Source organism: Chroicocephalus ridibundus, chromosome 7, assembly GCF_963924245.1.
Source record: "Chroicocephalus ridibundus chromosome 7, bChrRid1.1, whole genome shotgun sequence".
NCBI classification, from domain to species: domain Eukaryota; kingdom Metazoa; phylum Chordata; class Aves; order Charadriiformes; family Laridae; genus Chroicocephalus; species Chroicocephalus ridibundus.
In genome coordinates, this window is record NC_086290.1 from 2,109,150 (window position 1) to 2,126,909 (window position 17,760).

General features: G+C 42.6%; 1 protein-coding gene and 1 long non-coding RNA gene across 3 annotated transcripts; one reads left to right on the forward strand and one right to left on the reverse strand.

The window, feature by feature from the left end:
• Positions 1–35: 35 nt before the first annotated feature.
• On the reverse strand, positions 36–3,571 carry LOC134518095 (uncharacterized). The gene is made up of 3 exons (XR_010071877.1): positions 3,442–3,571; positions 2,898–3,000; positions 36–1,948 (listed from the first exon to the last, which is right to left on the reverse strand). It is a non-coding gene; the product is annotated as an uncharacterized LOC134518095 (long non-coding RNA).
• A 108-nt stretch (positions 3,572–3,679) lies between these two features.
• On the forward strand, positions 3,680–15,856 carry ARL5A (ADP ribosylation factor like GTPase 5A). Of its 2 annotated transcripts, XM_063341261.1 has the most exons (7): positions 3,680–3,926; positions 4,602–4,704; positions 5,917–5,977; positions 8,997–9,144; positions 10,300–10,383; positions 13,082–13,233; positions 13,751–15,856. In XM_063341261.1, exons 4-7 carry the CDS (start codon positions 9,001–9,003, stop codon positions 13,797–13,799), a joined length of 429 nt encoding a protein of 142 aa, XP_063197331.1. In that variant the 5' UTR covers positions 3,680–3,926; positions 4,602–4,704; positions 5,917–5,977; positions 8,997–9,000; the 3' UTR covers positions 13,800–15,856. The 2 variants fall into 2 exon arrangements, with proteins under 2 accessions (XP_063197331.1, XP_063197330.1); XM_063341260.1 differs by lacking the exon at positions 4,602–4,704.
• Positions 15,857–17,760: the final 1,904 nt, after the last annotated feature.

Sequence of the window (17,760 nt, forward strand, 5' to 3'; positions counted from 1 at the left end):
ACAAAGTATTTTAAAAATCTTGAAGCCACTTCAAAGACCATTAATTGTTAAGCTTTTAATTTCAAATACTTTGGCGAGTTGTATTTAACAGACGTATAGGTTCTTTTACCAGTTCCACAGACGAACATTTATCCCGTGGGATGCGCAACTCACAACTGATGAGGTTTTCCGAGCCTATTGTGAAATTACGTTTAAAGGAATGCAACTAAAGCATTCTGTATCAAATTTTAGTTGATAAACAGTGGGCCAAATTAGATTATCATTACCTAAACAGGTCGGTCTGGCAAAAATCAGTTCCTCTGCTTGAGAACTGATAGTGCGGTACGGCCCGACACCTGGATTTTATCCTGAAAAATCATATTGCCACAGAAATCAGGTGGCACCCCCTGATTTTGTACTTGATAAGCAAGAGCAGTTTGTGAAGCAAGTGCTGTTATCTCTTGCTAATCACCCCCAATCTCGGTACGCTGCTGGGCACTCCGCCTGCTTCCGATACCGTGGCTTTCGGAGGTAACTCTGGCGGAGCCAGATAAAGGAGGTGTGCTTGGGATGGGAGGTGGCTCGCGGACTCGGCAGACTGAGTTGCCAGTGATGGCACTCACGGGGGTTGCTGCAAACAGAAAAACATTTTACTGTGCTTTCTCCAGGTTTGCTTCTGAAGTTGCTACTTGGGGGTTTAATCTTTTGTGCTCCTTGCTTTTAAATTAACGTTTAATATGTACTTTAGAGAGCGAAAATGACAAAAAGGAGGAAAGGTAGCTGTAGGAATAACAAGATGATGGATGGTAGTTCCTCTGGATGTGCGTAGGCCCGTAACTTCAGTTTGACTCCAAATCTTCTGAATTCAGTTTGGTCTCAATACCGTAGACTTCTCTGAAACGTCCCCGAATCTCGTATCTTTACTGACGTTACCATTCGCAAAATAATATTGCTAATACTATTACTTTTAGCATACTGATTTGGGTAAATTAGGGCTTTCACAAGTCATTTTTTCTTTAGGAATGTATTAAATGTGTCCTCTGCTATATTTTGTTTTCCAAGTTCAGTGCTTCTGAAGCCTGTCCTTAATGCTATGGTCTTCATTTTCTTTAAAGCAAAAATAATTGGAGACCAAAAAAGAAAAAAATCAAATGCGTATTTTGTAAAATATCACCGATACAAATCTGGTTTTGCTCCTAAAAATCTGTATCTTCAAACTGGGTTGTATTACCCCATTTGGTCTCAGTACAAGCTTGGATAGGTGGTGGTCTGCTATCATGTATTTTGTTGCTGTTACCTCTCATTCCTTCAAATAGTAGTTGTACAAAGAGTAACAAGGATGAAGATACTGTAATGTAGCCAATTTTAACTTTGGGGGAATTAAGTTCCCACTATCTTTAAAACGATGCCAAAAGAGAGTATATTATTTGAAGAGTTGTCGTTTGAATAACCTCTGTTAGATTGTTATTCAAGTCCAGTTTATTTTATATAGAAAAATAAAGGTATGCCTTTAAAAATACAGGGACATTTTAATTATGTTGTAAAATATATGTAGGGCATTAACTTGGAGAAGGAGCTGGAAATGCTACTCAGTATTGAAATTTGTGTTAAGATCTCTTTCATTATTTGTGGAATCCACTTAAGAAGTGAAGAGAAATGTTGTAATTGAATCCATACAGAGAATTTTGGGAGAAGGTAGAAATCATTTAAAAATGTTAGGAAGAGTGTGTCATCCCTTTGTTCCTTGGAAAGTGGGGAAGCTGGGAGTAGCATCGGCTTGGTCTCGGCCATGTTTAGTAGACTTGCCTCTTCCCCTCAAACTCCCTGGCAGTGAGTTACTATCTGGACTAGAGCCTACAGGCACCTACTGCCGGCCACAGCGTTTAGTACTGTCTTCTCCGAGAGTCAGTATTTGCAAGGTCTGACCATAATGTCGCATACTGATGATCACATGCCTTATCCGTATTTCCTGAAAAACAAAATGTAATTAAATTTAACACCACAGTCCCCTTTGATACTAATTCTACTCTGTATAAGCAGTAGAAAATCTATATAGTGAGAAAATATATTGTACAATACAGAATAATATATTTTGCCAATGATGTAAAAACAGAGCAAGGAAAAAGAAGCACATTTGTAATAGCACAAATTTACAGTAATTCCACTATTGCATTTGGCATTGTATTTTTGAAAAAAAGGAGTAGATATTTTGATCCAGCGTCAATGGATTTATTGCATTCTTGATCAGTTTAACTTGCTGCCTGATACTTCAGCAGTTTATTTCTAAGCCTCACATTTTGCATATGTGATTGATTTTTCAATAACTTGTATTCCCTCCATACTAATGAATGGGGAGGGGGGGAAAGAACCTTTTAAAATTAGAAAGTGCACTGCATTCATTTCTGCTAATTTCCTCCTCAAAGCTGAAATTACATGAGTAACTTCTACTTCTGGCCAGTGTACAGATTTTGGCATACGACTGATGAATATCCTGCAAACACGGAAGTAGCCCAAGGTTGGGAATGAAATACCCCCGGTAAATCAGTGCTCGGGGCCACAGAGCTACGTGCTTTCGTGTGTGGGGAGGGAGGGGTGGGGGAGAGAAGAATGTTACACCGTAGGAGCTGTGGACGAGCCCACCCAAAACTTCCACTAATATTGCTGAGAATTTAAAATTGAATTTAAAAATAAATAAATAAATAGTAAAGACAAGCAAGCTTAAGGAACGCATGTTTGGGCCCAAGGTGTGTTTACATTTGGAATACGCCCGATTCTCTTCTCGCGCAGAGAGAAGTCACGGTTGTGGAAGCGCAGCGTAGGAAGAGAATCGAGCGAAGCGCGACTTGCATGTACGCGGGAGAAGCAGCGGGGTGGCGGAAGGCAGTGAAAAGGGGTCCTTCACCCTGCGAACGACGGACCTTGGGCTTCTCGCATCCCAGACAAATCTCCCGTTTCTCACCCAAACTGGTTCCCAGCGACAGCTTGGCGGTGGTACCTCGGTGGGAGCCAGTTCAGCTGTTACTAATAAAAAAGAAAGAATACACACAAATTTTGTGTTGTTTTTTTTCTGCCGGTTCCCCCCCCCCCCCCCCCCTTTTTTCTGTTTTTACTCCTATAGATACTGTATGTGTAGCATTCTACGAGGCATGCCGGGTAAAATATACTATGCAAATTGTGTACAGTGTTGCATGCTTTGCTCTCCCTCTGCTTTTAGTGGCTTTCGAAGGAAAAAAAAAAAAAAAAAGGTAAAAAAAAAAAAAGTGTTGTTATTTTTGTGACTGGAATCATTTAAAAAAAAAAAAGAGAGAGAGAGAGAGAAAAAACGCGGGCTTGCATGCTGAGGGCGTCCTCGTTTCTATGGGTTTGTTTTATGGAATTTAGATGTATAAAAAGAAAAAAAAAACAAAAACTGCATTATAATTAACTTTTATACAATAAATGAGGGGAAAAAAACGTGCGAACCGCTTAAAGGTGTCTTTGTAGTCGGGGGGAAGCATTCTGAGCGAGCGGCTGCCGCGGCGAAGGCCGCGCTCGCCCCTGAGGGGGCGAGCGCGGCCTTCGCCGCGGCAGCCGCTCGCTGAGGCGGCGTCGCGTAATGGCGGCCGCCGCGCCTACGTCACAGCGACGCGTCAGCCCCCGCCTTCCCCCGTCCCTACGGTGGCCGCGGTGTCGCCGGCGCCTTCTTCCCCCCCCCCCCCGCCCCCCCGCCGCTGAGGCGAGAGAGCGGCCCCGGCTGAGGCGAGAGGAGCCGGCGGCGATGTCCCAGCGTGAGGTGATGAGGCCAGGCCCCAGCCGGCAAAGCGGGAGCTGGGCCGGGCCCTGAAAAGAGGGTCGGGGTGGGGAAGAAGCCCGCGGTAGGCGCTTGAGGAGGAGGAGGAGGCGGCGAGGGCCCCGGCTGAGGATGGGGATCCTCTTCACCAGGATATGGAGGCTGTTCAACCATCAGGGTGAGGGCGAGGTGGAGGACGGAACGTGTCGGGGCCTGAGGGGCGATCGCCGGGGCGGGCTGAGGCGGCGGTTCCTCGCCCCTTTCTGAGGTGGGGGCCCGCTCTGGTAAACCGCCACAGCGGTGGCCACCGGGGCTACGAGGCTACGAGCCTTGAGGTGGCGGGCGGGGGGAGCGGCCCGGGAGGACAGGCTGCGGCCAGGAAAGTTGGGGGGGGGGGGTGGGTGTTAACCTTTTTTTTTTTTTTTTTTTTTTTTAACCCCCCTCCTCATAAGTCACTGAAAAGCTCATTTCATGAAAGGTGGATGTTAAATTATTAACCTGTGCCGAAAGAATACAGCCGTGTTGCGTCGTTAGTGTCTAGTCTCATCTCGTCACCTGCTGTTTATTAATGGCCTTAAGTGATCAGCCCCCGTATCTGGCAAAACTGCTGTTTATGGAGTAAATGTTATAAGTAACTTCAGATTGGTGACGCTTGTCTCCTTACAGTGAGGTTTTAATGAGAGTTGTAACTTTTAACTATAAAACACATGCTGGGGCTCTTCTCTGTGTTTATAAGGTCTTTTAAATTTGATTTAGAGTAAACTTAAATGCTCTTACACATGCATGCTGAATGTCCCAATTATATGCCCATTAACACTTAGTGCAAACACAACAAAATATTTTTGTCTTGTAGCATCCAGCCCCACCTCAGATCTTCTGTTCCAACTGATTTCCTAACATCCACTATGCTGGCAACATCACACCAGAAACAAAAGTTCCTAGTTATGTGGGGTCAGGTAAGCAGATACTTTTACAATATTGTGCAGTTATGCAAAGTTATTAAACCTGGAATTTATATTTGATGGTACATAAGACAACTCTGCACAACCACACAATATTGATAAAATCAAAACCAAGAAACCCCACTTACCTGACCCCTGTCCCCTCCCTCTCTCTTCTGTGATGAATCAATGCGAGTGTACTTTGCTAACAGAAGGAATTGATTTCTGGTTGTCTGAAGGAAGCTTGGGCAGACTTATAATGGCTTTTTGTTGCCCTTGTTGGACCACTGGGGAGGGGGGGAAGAAAGCCCCTTCTCACAAAGCTTTTACTTGCATGAATAGTCCCGTTGAAGCCAAGGTTATTTGTGCAACTAAAAGTTGCGTAATATAGCTGAGAGCAGGCAGCGCTGACTCGTCCTGGAAATCATAAATTTGAATGTGCTTGACAACACCAGCTGTAGAATTCAAATTCAATTTTGTGGTGTATAGGAAAGAAGGTGCTAAATAGAAACAATAATTGATTCTGGCATTGAGCTCCAGAATGCGTTCGCATATGTGTCAGAGTAGTTTTGTGTAGTATTCGTTGGTTCGTCTAAAACTAAATTGGGTGAATGCGTACTGTAAAATATTCGTAGGCAAATGTGTTCTCCGGGTTCCAAACCTGCTGAAAGGAAAAGAGGGCACTGAGGGAGACAGGTGGATCACCCTGCTTACAGTGCAAATCAGCGTCGCTGTGGTTTTTAACAACTCTTTGCAAAGACATCGAGATGTTGCAGGCCGTAATAAAAGTACGGCCTCGGAAATGAACATTTAACACGTGTGAGCATGTGTTCTGGAGAATTACTGTAGTTGGGGGGGACAGGGAGTACAGTCTCTTACAAGCTGCAAAAATGTGTAGAAACTCAGGAAAGGATTCCAGCGTGAGATTTCTCCAGCAGTTTAGAGAAGGAACAAATCCGCATGTAGTCTCACAGAAACTGTTCCTGTACATGTGCAGATGGGGAAAAAATCAACGGTCACTTACCTACTCAGAACAGTACGTGGGTTTGTACACCTCCACAGTCAAACCAACTTTTAGCCATGGCCCATGAAATGTGGCACCTGAAGTTTGGCAGTGTTTGCGTAGGAAATCAGTCAAAAATGCAACACCAACCTTGTTTCTTAACACAGTTGTTATCGTGATAGCAAAGTTAACTATGTGGCTTACTGGTGATATTTTTATTTCAGAGCACAAAGTAATCATTGTTGGTCTGGATAATGCAGGAAAAACGACCATTCTTTATCAATTGTAAGTATGAACTGCGGATGACGTTTCTTGTATTTCAAGGTGTGCATTGTATATATTTCTCTGACTTGTTGTCGCTGCTTTCCCAGTTAGTTTTTACTTTAAAAGCGTTACGCTGAAGATTACTGAACAGTGTAGGTGTCGGTGGGTCAGAGCGTGTGTTTAGAGTTTGAAATCGTCTGTGTTTTGCCTGATATATGAATAAGGTTTTGTTCAGAGCTTTTATTCATCAGATTACATTGCTATTACCACTTAATCACAACTGCCTTTGGTGTCACCGTGTAGGCCGTTTGCCAGCTCCACAAAATATGATTATAGTGAGGTTTAGCCACAGGACAGTGCTGCTAAACTGATCCATGCCACAGCACATAAATACTAAACAAATTGTTCTGTGAGTAGCAAAGCAGCAAAGCCTGACCTCTCCCTGCCATGACTCGTGTCCGGCGTACCAAGGTGTGCTTCCATGTCATTTGTGGTAGGGGATGAAGGAGGAGCTGAGCGTGGGCTGAGCCCAGGAGAGCACAGCTCTGTGGCTGGTGGCAGCCCGTGCTGCCTGGCCAGGGCTCTATGTGAGCCCCCAGTGTTGGCAGCTGTGCTGCAGCTTCTGCCTTTAATGGTGGCACTGACTTGTGTTTGTCTTGCGTTAACCTTGCTACTGGTTTGCATGAAACTCGTACGAGCTTCGTATCTCTGGTCCTCAACTGCATTTTGATAAAAGGGTACAAATATGTCCACAGACTCATAAGCTTCTGGGTGGGACAGGGGACTCAAGGTCTGTTTATAATAGAAACAGATTTGTGATTTCTCACGTCGAGTAGTCTGGTATTAGGAAGTATTCCTGGGTCAGTATCAGAAATAATTCCTGTTAAGCGATATGGTCGTACTGGTCCAATCCTACACTTAAAATATGCTTTCTCAAAGTGTTCGGATTTTGTCAAATTATGATCTGCTTTTGCCTTTCTGAAACGTGAAACTCCTGCAGCATTTCCAGCCACTTACGCCCTAGCATGCTCTGCAGAGAAAGTGAAAAGATGGTGGTGGTTGTCGTTATTTAAATCGGGAGTGAGAGATTTTAAAAAGCATAAATAGAATGAAGAATACTTTTTTAAAACTAGTAACGGCTGCAGCTGAGGGCCGTCCTTGGAGCGTTTTAATGCTGCTGGTGTCTTTCCACTTCCTCCACGAATGTCTCATGATTCTTCTCATCTTCTTATTTCTGCAGCCTCAGTGTTTTCTTTTCCCTTTTGTACAGTGGATCTCTATATGCCTCCTTTTTCTTTATATCCGTTTTAGCTCCACAGGACTTCCCCTTCTCTCTGCTTGTATTCCCCTTGCCCACTTTGCCGCTTTGACAGAGCTCTGTATGTACTGGCCTCTGTTCCTCCTGCTTGACTCCTCCTTAAGCCCTGCCTCCATCTGTGCATATCCCATTTTTTCTCCTGCCATTTCTTCATAGCAGATAAGTGTTCTGAGCATGGATGAATATGTTTAACTCTTTTTCATAAGAGATGGGCAGAGATAACTAGCAGGACAACTAGTCTTGGTTAGTGCACTGGCCATCACTTTGATGTCATGGAGGGTCACAGCAGGCATTGGAGAGGTGATTCTTCTAAGAGATTGTGGCAGCTCCACAGACACTTCACTTCTTCCTGTTTTCGTGCTTGGATCTCCTCCCTCCCCTCAGGTAGCCATAGGATTTTGCGATCAGGTTCCTAGAAGTGCCATTAAGCTTCGTGCTCACCTTGTTTCGGTGAGGAGGAGGGAAAAATCCACCTATTGTGTTGCAAACTGTGAGATGCCAGCAGCCTGAACGTGAAAGGCTGCAGGCTCAACCAAGGGGAGGCGGTTTGTGATACATCTCTTTCAAGCATTAAAAGACCTCTGCTAAAACCTGTTTTTTTAAATATGAAGTCAGCCACAGGCATCTTATTTGGTTTTATGGTTCTTTCTTCTAGTCCTTCTCTTTCCCTTACGTAGTTGCCCTGAAACGTGTGGGGTGAGAAGGTATCTCGTTATGCTGCTAAGGCGCTGGGTAACTGGGATTCCTTTTGAGAACACTGGACCATCCTTTTATCTCCTCGGCTCTCTTTATCCTCTTCAGGAAATATTCCAGCACTGTTACAAGTCTCAAATTGCTGTCACTGTAACTAAAAGCTCTGCTAAAACTTCAAAAATGTTCACATAAAATGAAAAATTTATCAAGAAGAAAAAATAATTAAGTTCTTTGAAAATGGTTGACATTTCCCTTGAAGCTGCTTTTAATTTTTTTTGCGTATTTCGATACAGTAGAGTTTTTAAATAATTTGAACTTTAGGAGTACCCAGAGTACACATTTGGTTATCACTATTGATGTGAAAGTGGTGGTCTTAATGACAAAGTTGCACTCAATATCTCTAAAACAATATATTTGAAAGACTTAATGTCTGCATTTGTCTCCAAAAAGTGGCGTTATTGGATTGTGCTGAAGGGAGAGGGAAGCAAGTTTGGTCATAAAGTGACTGCATTGTGAAGAAAGTACGCTCTTCGTGGCCTATACTGGAAGGAGAGCGCGATGGAGTGTGTCTGGTGGAGTTGGATGCTGAGTTACTATTTTTCTGCAACCTTGGAAATCTTGTGGCTTAACCGCATTCTTGAAGCAAACAACTGCTCTCTCTCATGCGTGCCAAAATCAGCCTGGAAAAAGAGAAGCTGACTGCTTAAAACAGCTTCAGAACCAAATATTCTCTCAGCTTTATGATTTAATTAATTGTAATATAGCTTTCTTCATGAATGCTCTCTCAGCTTCGTAATTTGATTATTCACTGGTTCCTTTTTTATTGCTATTTTTATTTATTTTTATTCAGCTTCCACCGTCAAACCTTGTCTATATTTGCTGCATAAGAAGTGTTTGCTATACTTCTCCCACTAAGCTTTCTAGCTTGGAATAAGCATGGAGTTTAGCTTTTACAGCAGTAGGTCAGTTTGGAGTCCTAAGGTGCTCGACAATGCCGTGTCTGACCGAGTTGCTCTCTTCCCTCTGCAGCTCCATGAACGAAGTGGTGCATACCTCGCCCACCATAGGGAGTAACGTGGAAGAGATAGTGGTCAACAACACACGCTTTCTGATGTGGGATATCGGAGGGCAGGAGTCTCTTCGGTCTTCGTGGAACACCTACTACACAAACACTGAGGTGAGAATGACCTGAACCCCTTGCTGGAAGTCCTGGTGCAACCATTGCTGGTGACAGGAATACAGCGTACCGGAGATCTGTACCAGACGCCTTTCCAGCGTTAACTGGCCTTTGAAAGTTACTGTAGCTACTTCGGGGTACTCCTGTTTTGATTTTTTGAAGTCTCATCCTTAGCAAGCTGTTGTACCACTCGCTTTTAGATTTCTTAAGTAAGATGCGTAATATGGAGTTGCAATTAAAAACAGCTTGTTTGTAAGGATTCTGTGTCTGGGTATCTGCGGCCTTAGGGCAGGTGCTCAGTTTGTCTTGGTGTTGCAGATCCCCGTGTTTACAGGTCCCCTCTTGTGGCCGACTGCTCTGTCTCTGTAACCGGTACTCTAATACCTGGGTAACCCCTCAGGAGTAATACTGAAACCCAAAAGTTTCCTCCAAGACTGTGGGAGCTCTGTCTTGCAAGCTCCCGTGATCAATTTACTTAAGCACCCCCAAGAATTTTAAGAACTCTTCAGTGATGAAGTTGCAGCACATATACTGAACTTGATCAAAATAACAATTTAAGTCAAGGTTTCCTATGTGTTATCAACTGTGGTTTTAAAAATAAGTTAATTTTTATAATAATTAACTTTGTTCTCCTGTGCTTCCCTATAAGATGCTGTGACTTGCATCTGCATGTCTGTTCTTGAAGTATGGAGCTTATGGATTTTTTAAAATCCCTCGCAAATATCTATTTGCATGTTAGTATTTGAAGTTGAGGGAGAAAGCTGACAGAGTTTAAGTTTTTTAAGGCTGCAACAAACTATTTGAGGGATCTGTGTGCTACCTCAATTATGCTAGGCAAAGAACAAAACCGGATCTGGGATTACAGGGAAACGCTTGCTTTCAATATAAATTTTTCACTTGGAAATGGAAAACGGAAAGTCAAAAGATGTGTCAGAGCTACTTTTGTATACAAACCACAGCATGAGTTGTAAACGATACCAGTGCTGTGGGTAATCACGCTCTGGCTGGGAGAGGTGTATCTGGGATATGATGCTATCTGATAATCCAACTGACCGTCTGGATGACGTGATGGGAACAGTAATCTGTTCTGCTGACAGGTGTGTGGCCAGAAAAATAGAGTTTGTTCTCTGACTAATAACTTTTCACTTTTTAAAGTTTGTGATAGTTGTTGTGGACAGCACAGACAGAGAGAGGATTTCTGTGACTAAAGAAGAACTGTATAAAATGTTAGCACACGAGGTGAGTAGACCCTGTGTTTTCTTTCTTGTAATATTTTGTGTGTGTAAGATCTGGCGGATAGGTGTTAAGGGAAGCAGATTCGCATGCTGTTTGTGAGAGCTCTCACCTACGCCTGCTGGCTGGAGACAGACCAGAATGGAGAGACAGAGAGGCCTCTCCAGTGAAGCCCAAGGCAAACGTTACCGGTCGCGTTCTCCCAGCTGCAGGTAGTACTGTGTCAGAGCTGTCTTGTCCTGCTTGAGGCTCTGTCTTTTGTGAAGCTCCTAACGAAGATCTAAATTAATACCAAATTAGTAAAGAGAACTCCCACGAAAGTACCTTTTCAACTTCTGAACGCTTCCGTGAAACAGAAGTTAGGTCCTATAAGTGACTTTTTCGTGTTTTATGCTTCAATCCATATTAATAACCGAATGAGATAATTTTAAAAAAACATTGTTTCCTCCAACAACTTAATTAGTATTTTTGATACCTTCATGGTTGCTTGATGTTTTCTGTTTTCACAGCAAGACAGATACAGCCTTAATAATATGTCTTATAGCAACCAGCTATCAAACTGAAGAAACAGACTGCCTATGGCCACAATAGCTGTCATTCTGTCTGTTTGTACTTGAAATTACAGAATGAGAGTAGAATTTGCTAACTTGTAAAGACCTTCCTTAAAATTGAGCCCTGTGTCAGGTCTAAAACTGAGCTATCTGGGTCTGATTCAGAGATGCTGGACTGCTGTATAAGCCAAGGAGCACCTATTGCATGACCTGAACGTCCCAAAGACTTTAATCAGCCCAGGCAGCGCCACAGGACCGCAGCCCCGGTTTTTACTGAAGATGTGTTTAGATAAGCTTGACTACTGGGACTCATAAGACAAGTTTAATTCAAACTGGATCAGTTTGTATGAGATGATACTGAGGACAATGAGCTTCCAAATCTAAGTGCTGGAATACAAAAATGTGCATAAAATTGATGGCATTATATCCCAAAATATTACATCTATATTTAAACTATAGCCAATGTTTAGCAGATGACTGCAGGAAGGGCAAAGGCTGCCTATGTATTTCCTTTGAGTGATCATGGTGATCTAAAGCATTTGAGAAAAAACAAGTGCTTTGCCTAGTGTCTTGTATTTATAATTTTTGGTATTTAAATTAAAATTGTGTTTAATATACATTCTAATAAAGTAGGTCTGGCTTTCTTGGCTTTGGTGGAGTGTTAAGTGTGGCGGGGGGGACTGTGGCCATTGAGTCTGCTGCTGTCATAATTAGAATTTCAGAGATGTGCTCTTCAGTCTGTTGCAGTCCCTAAACTAAATCTGCATCTTCTGTCTCATCATCTATAAAGGAAGATGCGGAAGTTGTTAACGAACTGAATTTGACATGAGGGAAGGCTGAAACCCCAAGAAGCATGAATGCCCGTGCTTCGTGTTGGGAGACTATTTCTGTGCTCCGAAAGAACCCATCTAACATTGATGGGTTCTAAAGAGCAATCTAACATTGTTTTACAACAGGATGTTTTCAGTATATTCTGCTCGCTCCCCAGATGCTATGACGTTTGGGGAGAATAACAATACATAAAAGCTGAAATGAAAGTCAAGTATTTATTTAGAATGGCTTTTCCTTGCAGTCCTTGAAAACCAGTCCAATTGAATTTTTGTTAAGGCAAAATTGAGTTGCCCAGGTCAGTTCCAGCTATTTTCTGGACCAGTAGATCGTTTGGGAATTAATTTTACTGATTGTAAAAATTAGTGTGCCTGATAGGCATTTAAGCGAATGAGTTGTCTGGGCTTTCTGGGGAGACATTTTTACATTCAGAGGGACAGATCTTCAATAATACATGCCCGTACTAGTGTAATTCCAAGCAGCTTGAGATAAAATAAGCTTGCCCCTAGAGTTGCTGTTCTCTAAATTGTTAGTACTGATGTTTTAAATATTGCATCACGTAGATGTCCGTCCTTTGATTCTGAAGCAGCGTAAGCGATGATTTTCTGTGTATCCTCTAAATAAAATATTACCGCAGCTTGCTTTACACTGTCAGTGGCAGTCTTAAAGCTTCTTAATGGGTGGCATTTCCTTGGCTGAGGGCTTGCAGCGTGGGCAGAGTGTCCTTCTGGCTCTGGGCAGCCATGGTGCCAGGCTGGGTGCCAGCACGCACGCTGCTGGCGCTTGCTGCCGTCAGGCTTGGCAAGGTTTTACCAGTGCTTAAAACGTTCTGGTGGGGTAACCCACTGCTGCCCTGGGTGAGAACTGCACAGTCTACTCATTTTGTACTAAAATCAATTTTAACAGGATGGTAATATGTAAAAGTGCGGTGTGTGTCTATAGAAAAGCCAGGCTGAGGAGAAGGCAGCGGTTGGTTTGGATACGCCGGCAGGAATGACCTGCAAGGTCAGGGTTAAACAGGAGCCTTGGCTGTTGGAGGGGTGTGTGGCATTATTGCAGCTGCAAACACATGGCTACAGGGTGCCTCTGATCCTCACGCAGCACAACAAAACACTGTACGTAGTTTTACAGGTCATCCTAGGCAAAAATTGGATGTTTGATCTGCTGGATCAAAAGATTTTTCTGAAGTTACCTGCCGATCAGCCTGCAGTGTCTTATAGTTTAGGTTCTTTTGCTAGGGCTTTGGGTTCTCTAGTTTGGTGTCACATCTCTTGCCTCCGAGGGCTGACTTGTAATCATCATCTTGTTTTCTTCTTTCTCCCTAGGACTTAAAAAAAGCAGGCTTGCTGATCTTTGCTAACAAGCAGGATGTTAAGGAGTGTATGACAGTCGCTGAAATATCTCAGTTCCTGAAGCTGACTTCGATTAAGGATCACCAGTGGCACATTCAGGCATGCTGTGCTCTAACTGGAGAGGGGTAAGAGTTACTCTTGTCTGTAGGAGGGGAATCTTGAATTATTTTGGTGTTTTAATTGTGGTGTTTGGTTTTAACACACATTCCTCCCCTGTCAATAATAATCTTACACTTAAAGATTTTTGGGCTCAGAACATACTGACTTAGGATCAGTGTGATCTGAAAACCAACTTTTACATCAAATCCGCAGTCTCACCTCACAGTGATAAAACTTGGTATGATTTGGGCCTAACGAGGGTGGGAATGACCTAAAATCTCTTCTGGTTTGTTAAGACTAATCATAATTTGAGAAAACTTCAGTGTATGTCTCGGAAATGCTGGGATCTGAAGTCTCTCACCCGTAAATTGCATGATAAGATCCAGGAAATGCTGTGCTCGGAGTGAATTGTTTCTGGACGTGATTCCTTCAGTCAGAATTACAGAGTTCTTAGGAAGAAATTAAATTGGTACCGTGGAATTATCTTTGAAGTTATCCTGAGAAGTGCATGTATTCCTTAAAAATTCTCTCTTTTGTTTACAGACTGTGCCAAGGACTCGAATGGATGATGTCAAGACTTAAGATCAGATGATTTTTAATGACCTCTTTGCACAGACATTGCTTAAAAAGAGCTGTACCCATGATTACCTTCACAGTGGCAGAATTAATGGGTTAGATGTATTTATACTGAACTGATTTCAACTTTATTTTCTACATAGATGCACACACACACACGTGTATATAAATTAAGACCATTCAGCAAAAAGATGCAGTTGAGGCTCCAGTTTGGTTTCCTGTTTGGTTTCCTCCGAGGACGCATTTAAAAGCTGTGATCAACCTTCTTTTCAAGATACAGCCACTCAGAACAGTCCAACGTTGAGTGTGGTGAAGATGAAGCGAGAGGAAGGAGCTTTTAATTTTGAGTTTTATTATTCCATTGTAGTCCTCTCTAGTTGAAGATGTTGGCTTCATTATTCCAGTAAATTAGCAAACAAATCAATGGCATAGATATCAACTTTCCAGTATTTTTAAGGTTACCGATGTTACAAATGCAAAAATATTTTCCTGTATGTGTACTGTACATATTTGTGTATATTTATACCTCAATTTTAGGTTAATTGCAATCTGTTCAGACCAGCGTGTAAAGCTGAATCAGTATGTTGACAGTAGTACTAATATTTGACATCGCCAACGTGTCACACCTTCTCCTTTGTTATCTGTATGGCTGTAACGTCCATCAGACAGTTGGCTCACCAGAACTTTATAAAGCAAACTCTCTCTTAAGACCGTTGCTTGGTTCTCACATGATTTTTCAGTTAGGGAGGATGCCATAACGGATTGGGGCATGGATTGAACTTCAAATTACAGTGTCGGCAAACAGTAAGCATTTGCCAAAGACTTGAAAATGAAACGGATTTTCTTTTTTTTATGGTAGTCATCATTGGATTAGGCGATTCCAAAAGGTTCACGTCATGCTGTCCTGTGGTACTGCTTTTCTTTCTTTGCAGTACTCTTCATTTATGATTCAGGTCTAGTAGAAGTACCTTTAGCTGTCATAAAGGGAAAAATGTCATCTCTCTCATTTTTTTTCTTAACCAAAGAAGAGGCACAAAAGTATGTTTAAAAGTCCCACTGGAATCTTACAAAACAAGTCATACTCTTTATTAAGTGTTTTTCAGAGGAAGGCACACTTCTCTTTGATAGCATAAAATGTATATATATCTATATGCAATGGAGGGAACTGAGGTGGGGAACAAAACAGATTACACTACTTGAAAGGCCGTAAGTCACCCCTGGATCGTGTTCCCACAGAAGTTCCAGGGCAGCACTTCTTGAAAATGTAACTCCCGTGCATGGTCCCCAGGTGAGTTATAAAGAAGTGTCAGAACACTATGGGATTGTCGTTTCTTACTGTAGTACCTAACGGGATGGGTGGACGTCCCATACCGGCGTCGTTCAGAATGAGCATTTTCAAGGATACAGGCTTTGCAGCGGGATGAGCTGGATGGTTTGAAATGTCAGTATTGTGAAAGTGTACGTAGCCTTAATCAGAGGCTTTTATGTTGGAGATGTATGTTTGGGGAGTACAGCAAAATGAAATAAAACTTTGTTTAAAATGTCCTTCCCTCTCTTAGCTCATACATCTGATAAGGATGGAAAAGACATTTTAAAGAAAAAGCTTAGTTTGAACTTTTTAAGGTGCTTCCCTTCGGTTCTGGGATAATCTCGTCAGCGCACCTGCCTTCCCATTTGGCCGCTTCTCCGGGGATCATGGTGTGGATTTTTGGGGAAAAGAAGGGAGGCAATTTCAAAAGTCTGTATTTAACAAAGGCAGGTAAAGAATTTAACTTTTTAATATATTTTTGGTATCTCTTTATGATGCTCACTGGCTAGGGAATCTGCTGTCTTTGTTAAACATTTTAACGTGTACATGCATATATTTATAGTGCATGCACATAGATATTGGTATTTAACTGGTGTATTGCAAAATGTATAAATGTTTGAAGAAATAACAATTTAATGCAAAGACTTTCTCAGTTTATCTGATAGTATCTTCAAGAAATGAGCTCTGTGCACACTTGCATATGAAATGGAATTGTACGTTTTCTAGTCTTAAAAAAGAAAAAGCAGACTTGCTTATAAACCTAAGTATTTGGTTTTTGAGTCTTATGTCTTCCCTTTCACCCCTTTAAAATATTTTGCTTTAGTATTGTTAAATACTGCATCCCTTTGCCTCAACACACAGGTTGTGTGTGGTGGGGTTTTGTTTTTAAGTAAACGAGTTGTTCCTGTTAATGGAAGAAAAATCATGGAGCAGTATTCTGCTACCTGCTTCTTGCTGAAATTTGCTGCTTACTCCTTTGTGCTTAAATTTGTAGGACGTGCGTCATCCGTATAATGGAAGTGTGGTGTTTTTTCCAGATATGGCTCACGTTGCAACCAGACATCTTATGTTTACACATCAGTAATTGTATGTTTACTCTTCTTCCTTCTCAGTATCCTGGCCACTTCCACTTTCTGTGGCCTCTGAGATACTGGGTGGTTCGCTTCGTCTTGGTTTCACAAGAGAGACCAGACCCCAGCAGGGAGCTGGAACGACCGCACAGGTGAATGCTGCCTGTTCAAACCATGTCTCTTGTGCCCTAAAGAGTCAGTTCTTGTCTGTCTGTTGGGCGGTGAGCAATCGGCCTTAACCCGACTCCAAAACAGGTGTGTGTCACGTCAATGTAACGACGAGTCGTCTTTTCTGTCTGTTTTGTGATCCCTAGTACTTTAGCGGGCAGATGCGCTCTTCAGTAGCAAGGCGTCAGTGGTGGCCGATGCTTACTGACGCATCGCGTGCCTGTAGCGTCCTTAGTGGGGCTTAGGAATCAAAGGAAGACACACCTTCGTTTTAAGTGCTGGATTTGCCGTCTCTAAGGATGATGGATTTTGTCTACAGTAGTTGGGAAACTCTTTGTCGCGAGGTGGCAATTCCGGATCCTCCCCTTGCCTGGCTGGTGTGGTGCTGCGGGAAGGGCAGCACGGCACGGCAGAAGCGGAGCTGTGTCATCCAGACGTTGCGGTGGGAGTTGTTGTAGGGAAGTCTGTCTGCCTGAAGGTTCTTCGTGAGCACCGGTGTGTTTGCTCGGGTACTAACGAGGTGAACATCAGAGCGATGCACAAGTCTGTGCGCTCGGGTAGTGTTGTGGCTGTGCCGGTCCTTTTCTACACACCTTGCCTAGTGTTAGAAATGTTTTTAAATCTAGCCCCCTAGTAGAGCTGGAGAAGAGCGGATGAACTTTTGAACACGCAAACCCTTTTTGCACGTACTTCTTGTTTACGGCTTTTTCCCTTTTCCCCGTGGGACAATTCACGTTTTTCTCACAATTCTGTCCATAGAAAAGCAAGTTTTAGAAAAGCAGCTTTGCATCAATGCTGCTTTCAACTTCTCTCGTTATTGTTTGGGAGTGATTGTCTTAACGTGAGTCATGACCTTGATTTGTATTGCTTTTGTGTGTTCTCCCTCTGTCCGTTGTGTTGCCTTGCCTTTCGCTACAGCTTAACATGACTTTGCCTTTGTTCTTCGAGAAATTTCTTCTTAGGATATTATACAGAAAAAGGGAGGGGGTCTTTAAAAATGGTTATTAAGTTTATGCTGCAGAATGCCATTTTACTAGCAAAAAAATACAGCAGTAACTCATATTTCAATAATACTTTAAATGTTTCTTTTGCTTTAGCAAATAATAAACTTGGTAAATCCATCCTGCCATTCGCTGCCTCTGTGATCTGAAAGTTCCGCAGGTTTTTAATTGCGAGGAAAGGTGGGATATAGAACTTGGAAAATGTGAACAGGGATCTGCCTAGCTTCATTTTTTTCTTTTTTTTTTTCTTTTTTTTTTCTTTTTTTTCAGGGAGGCTTATACTAGCTGTTCTCCTGTGCACTGTGTGGTATGTTCCTGGGGGTGCGTGTGCGAATGTCAGAGGTGTCTGACGGGCGCCTCCTCCCTCTGTGCAGCTCAAGTGCCTAAAACTGATTCAGTGATCGCCGTTTTTTTCTTCCTATGCTGTAA

Excerpts from the sequence above, each read along its gene's own strand:
- ARL5A (XM_063341260.1), top strand. The coding sequence starts at position 3,881 with ATGGGGATCCTCTTCACCAGGATATGGAGGCTGTTCAACCATCAGG. Across the intron at positions 5,978-8,996 it reads ACGACCATTCTTTATCAATT|CTCCATGAACGAAGTGGTGC; the intron begins GTAAGTATGAAC and ends TTCCCTCTGCAG. Across the intron at positions 13,234-13,750 it reads TGTGCTCTAACTGGAGAGGG|ACTGTGCCAAGGACTCGAAT; the intron begins GTAAGAGTTACT and ends TTTTGTTTACAG.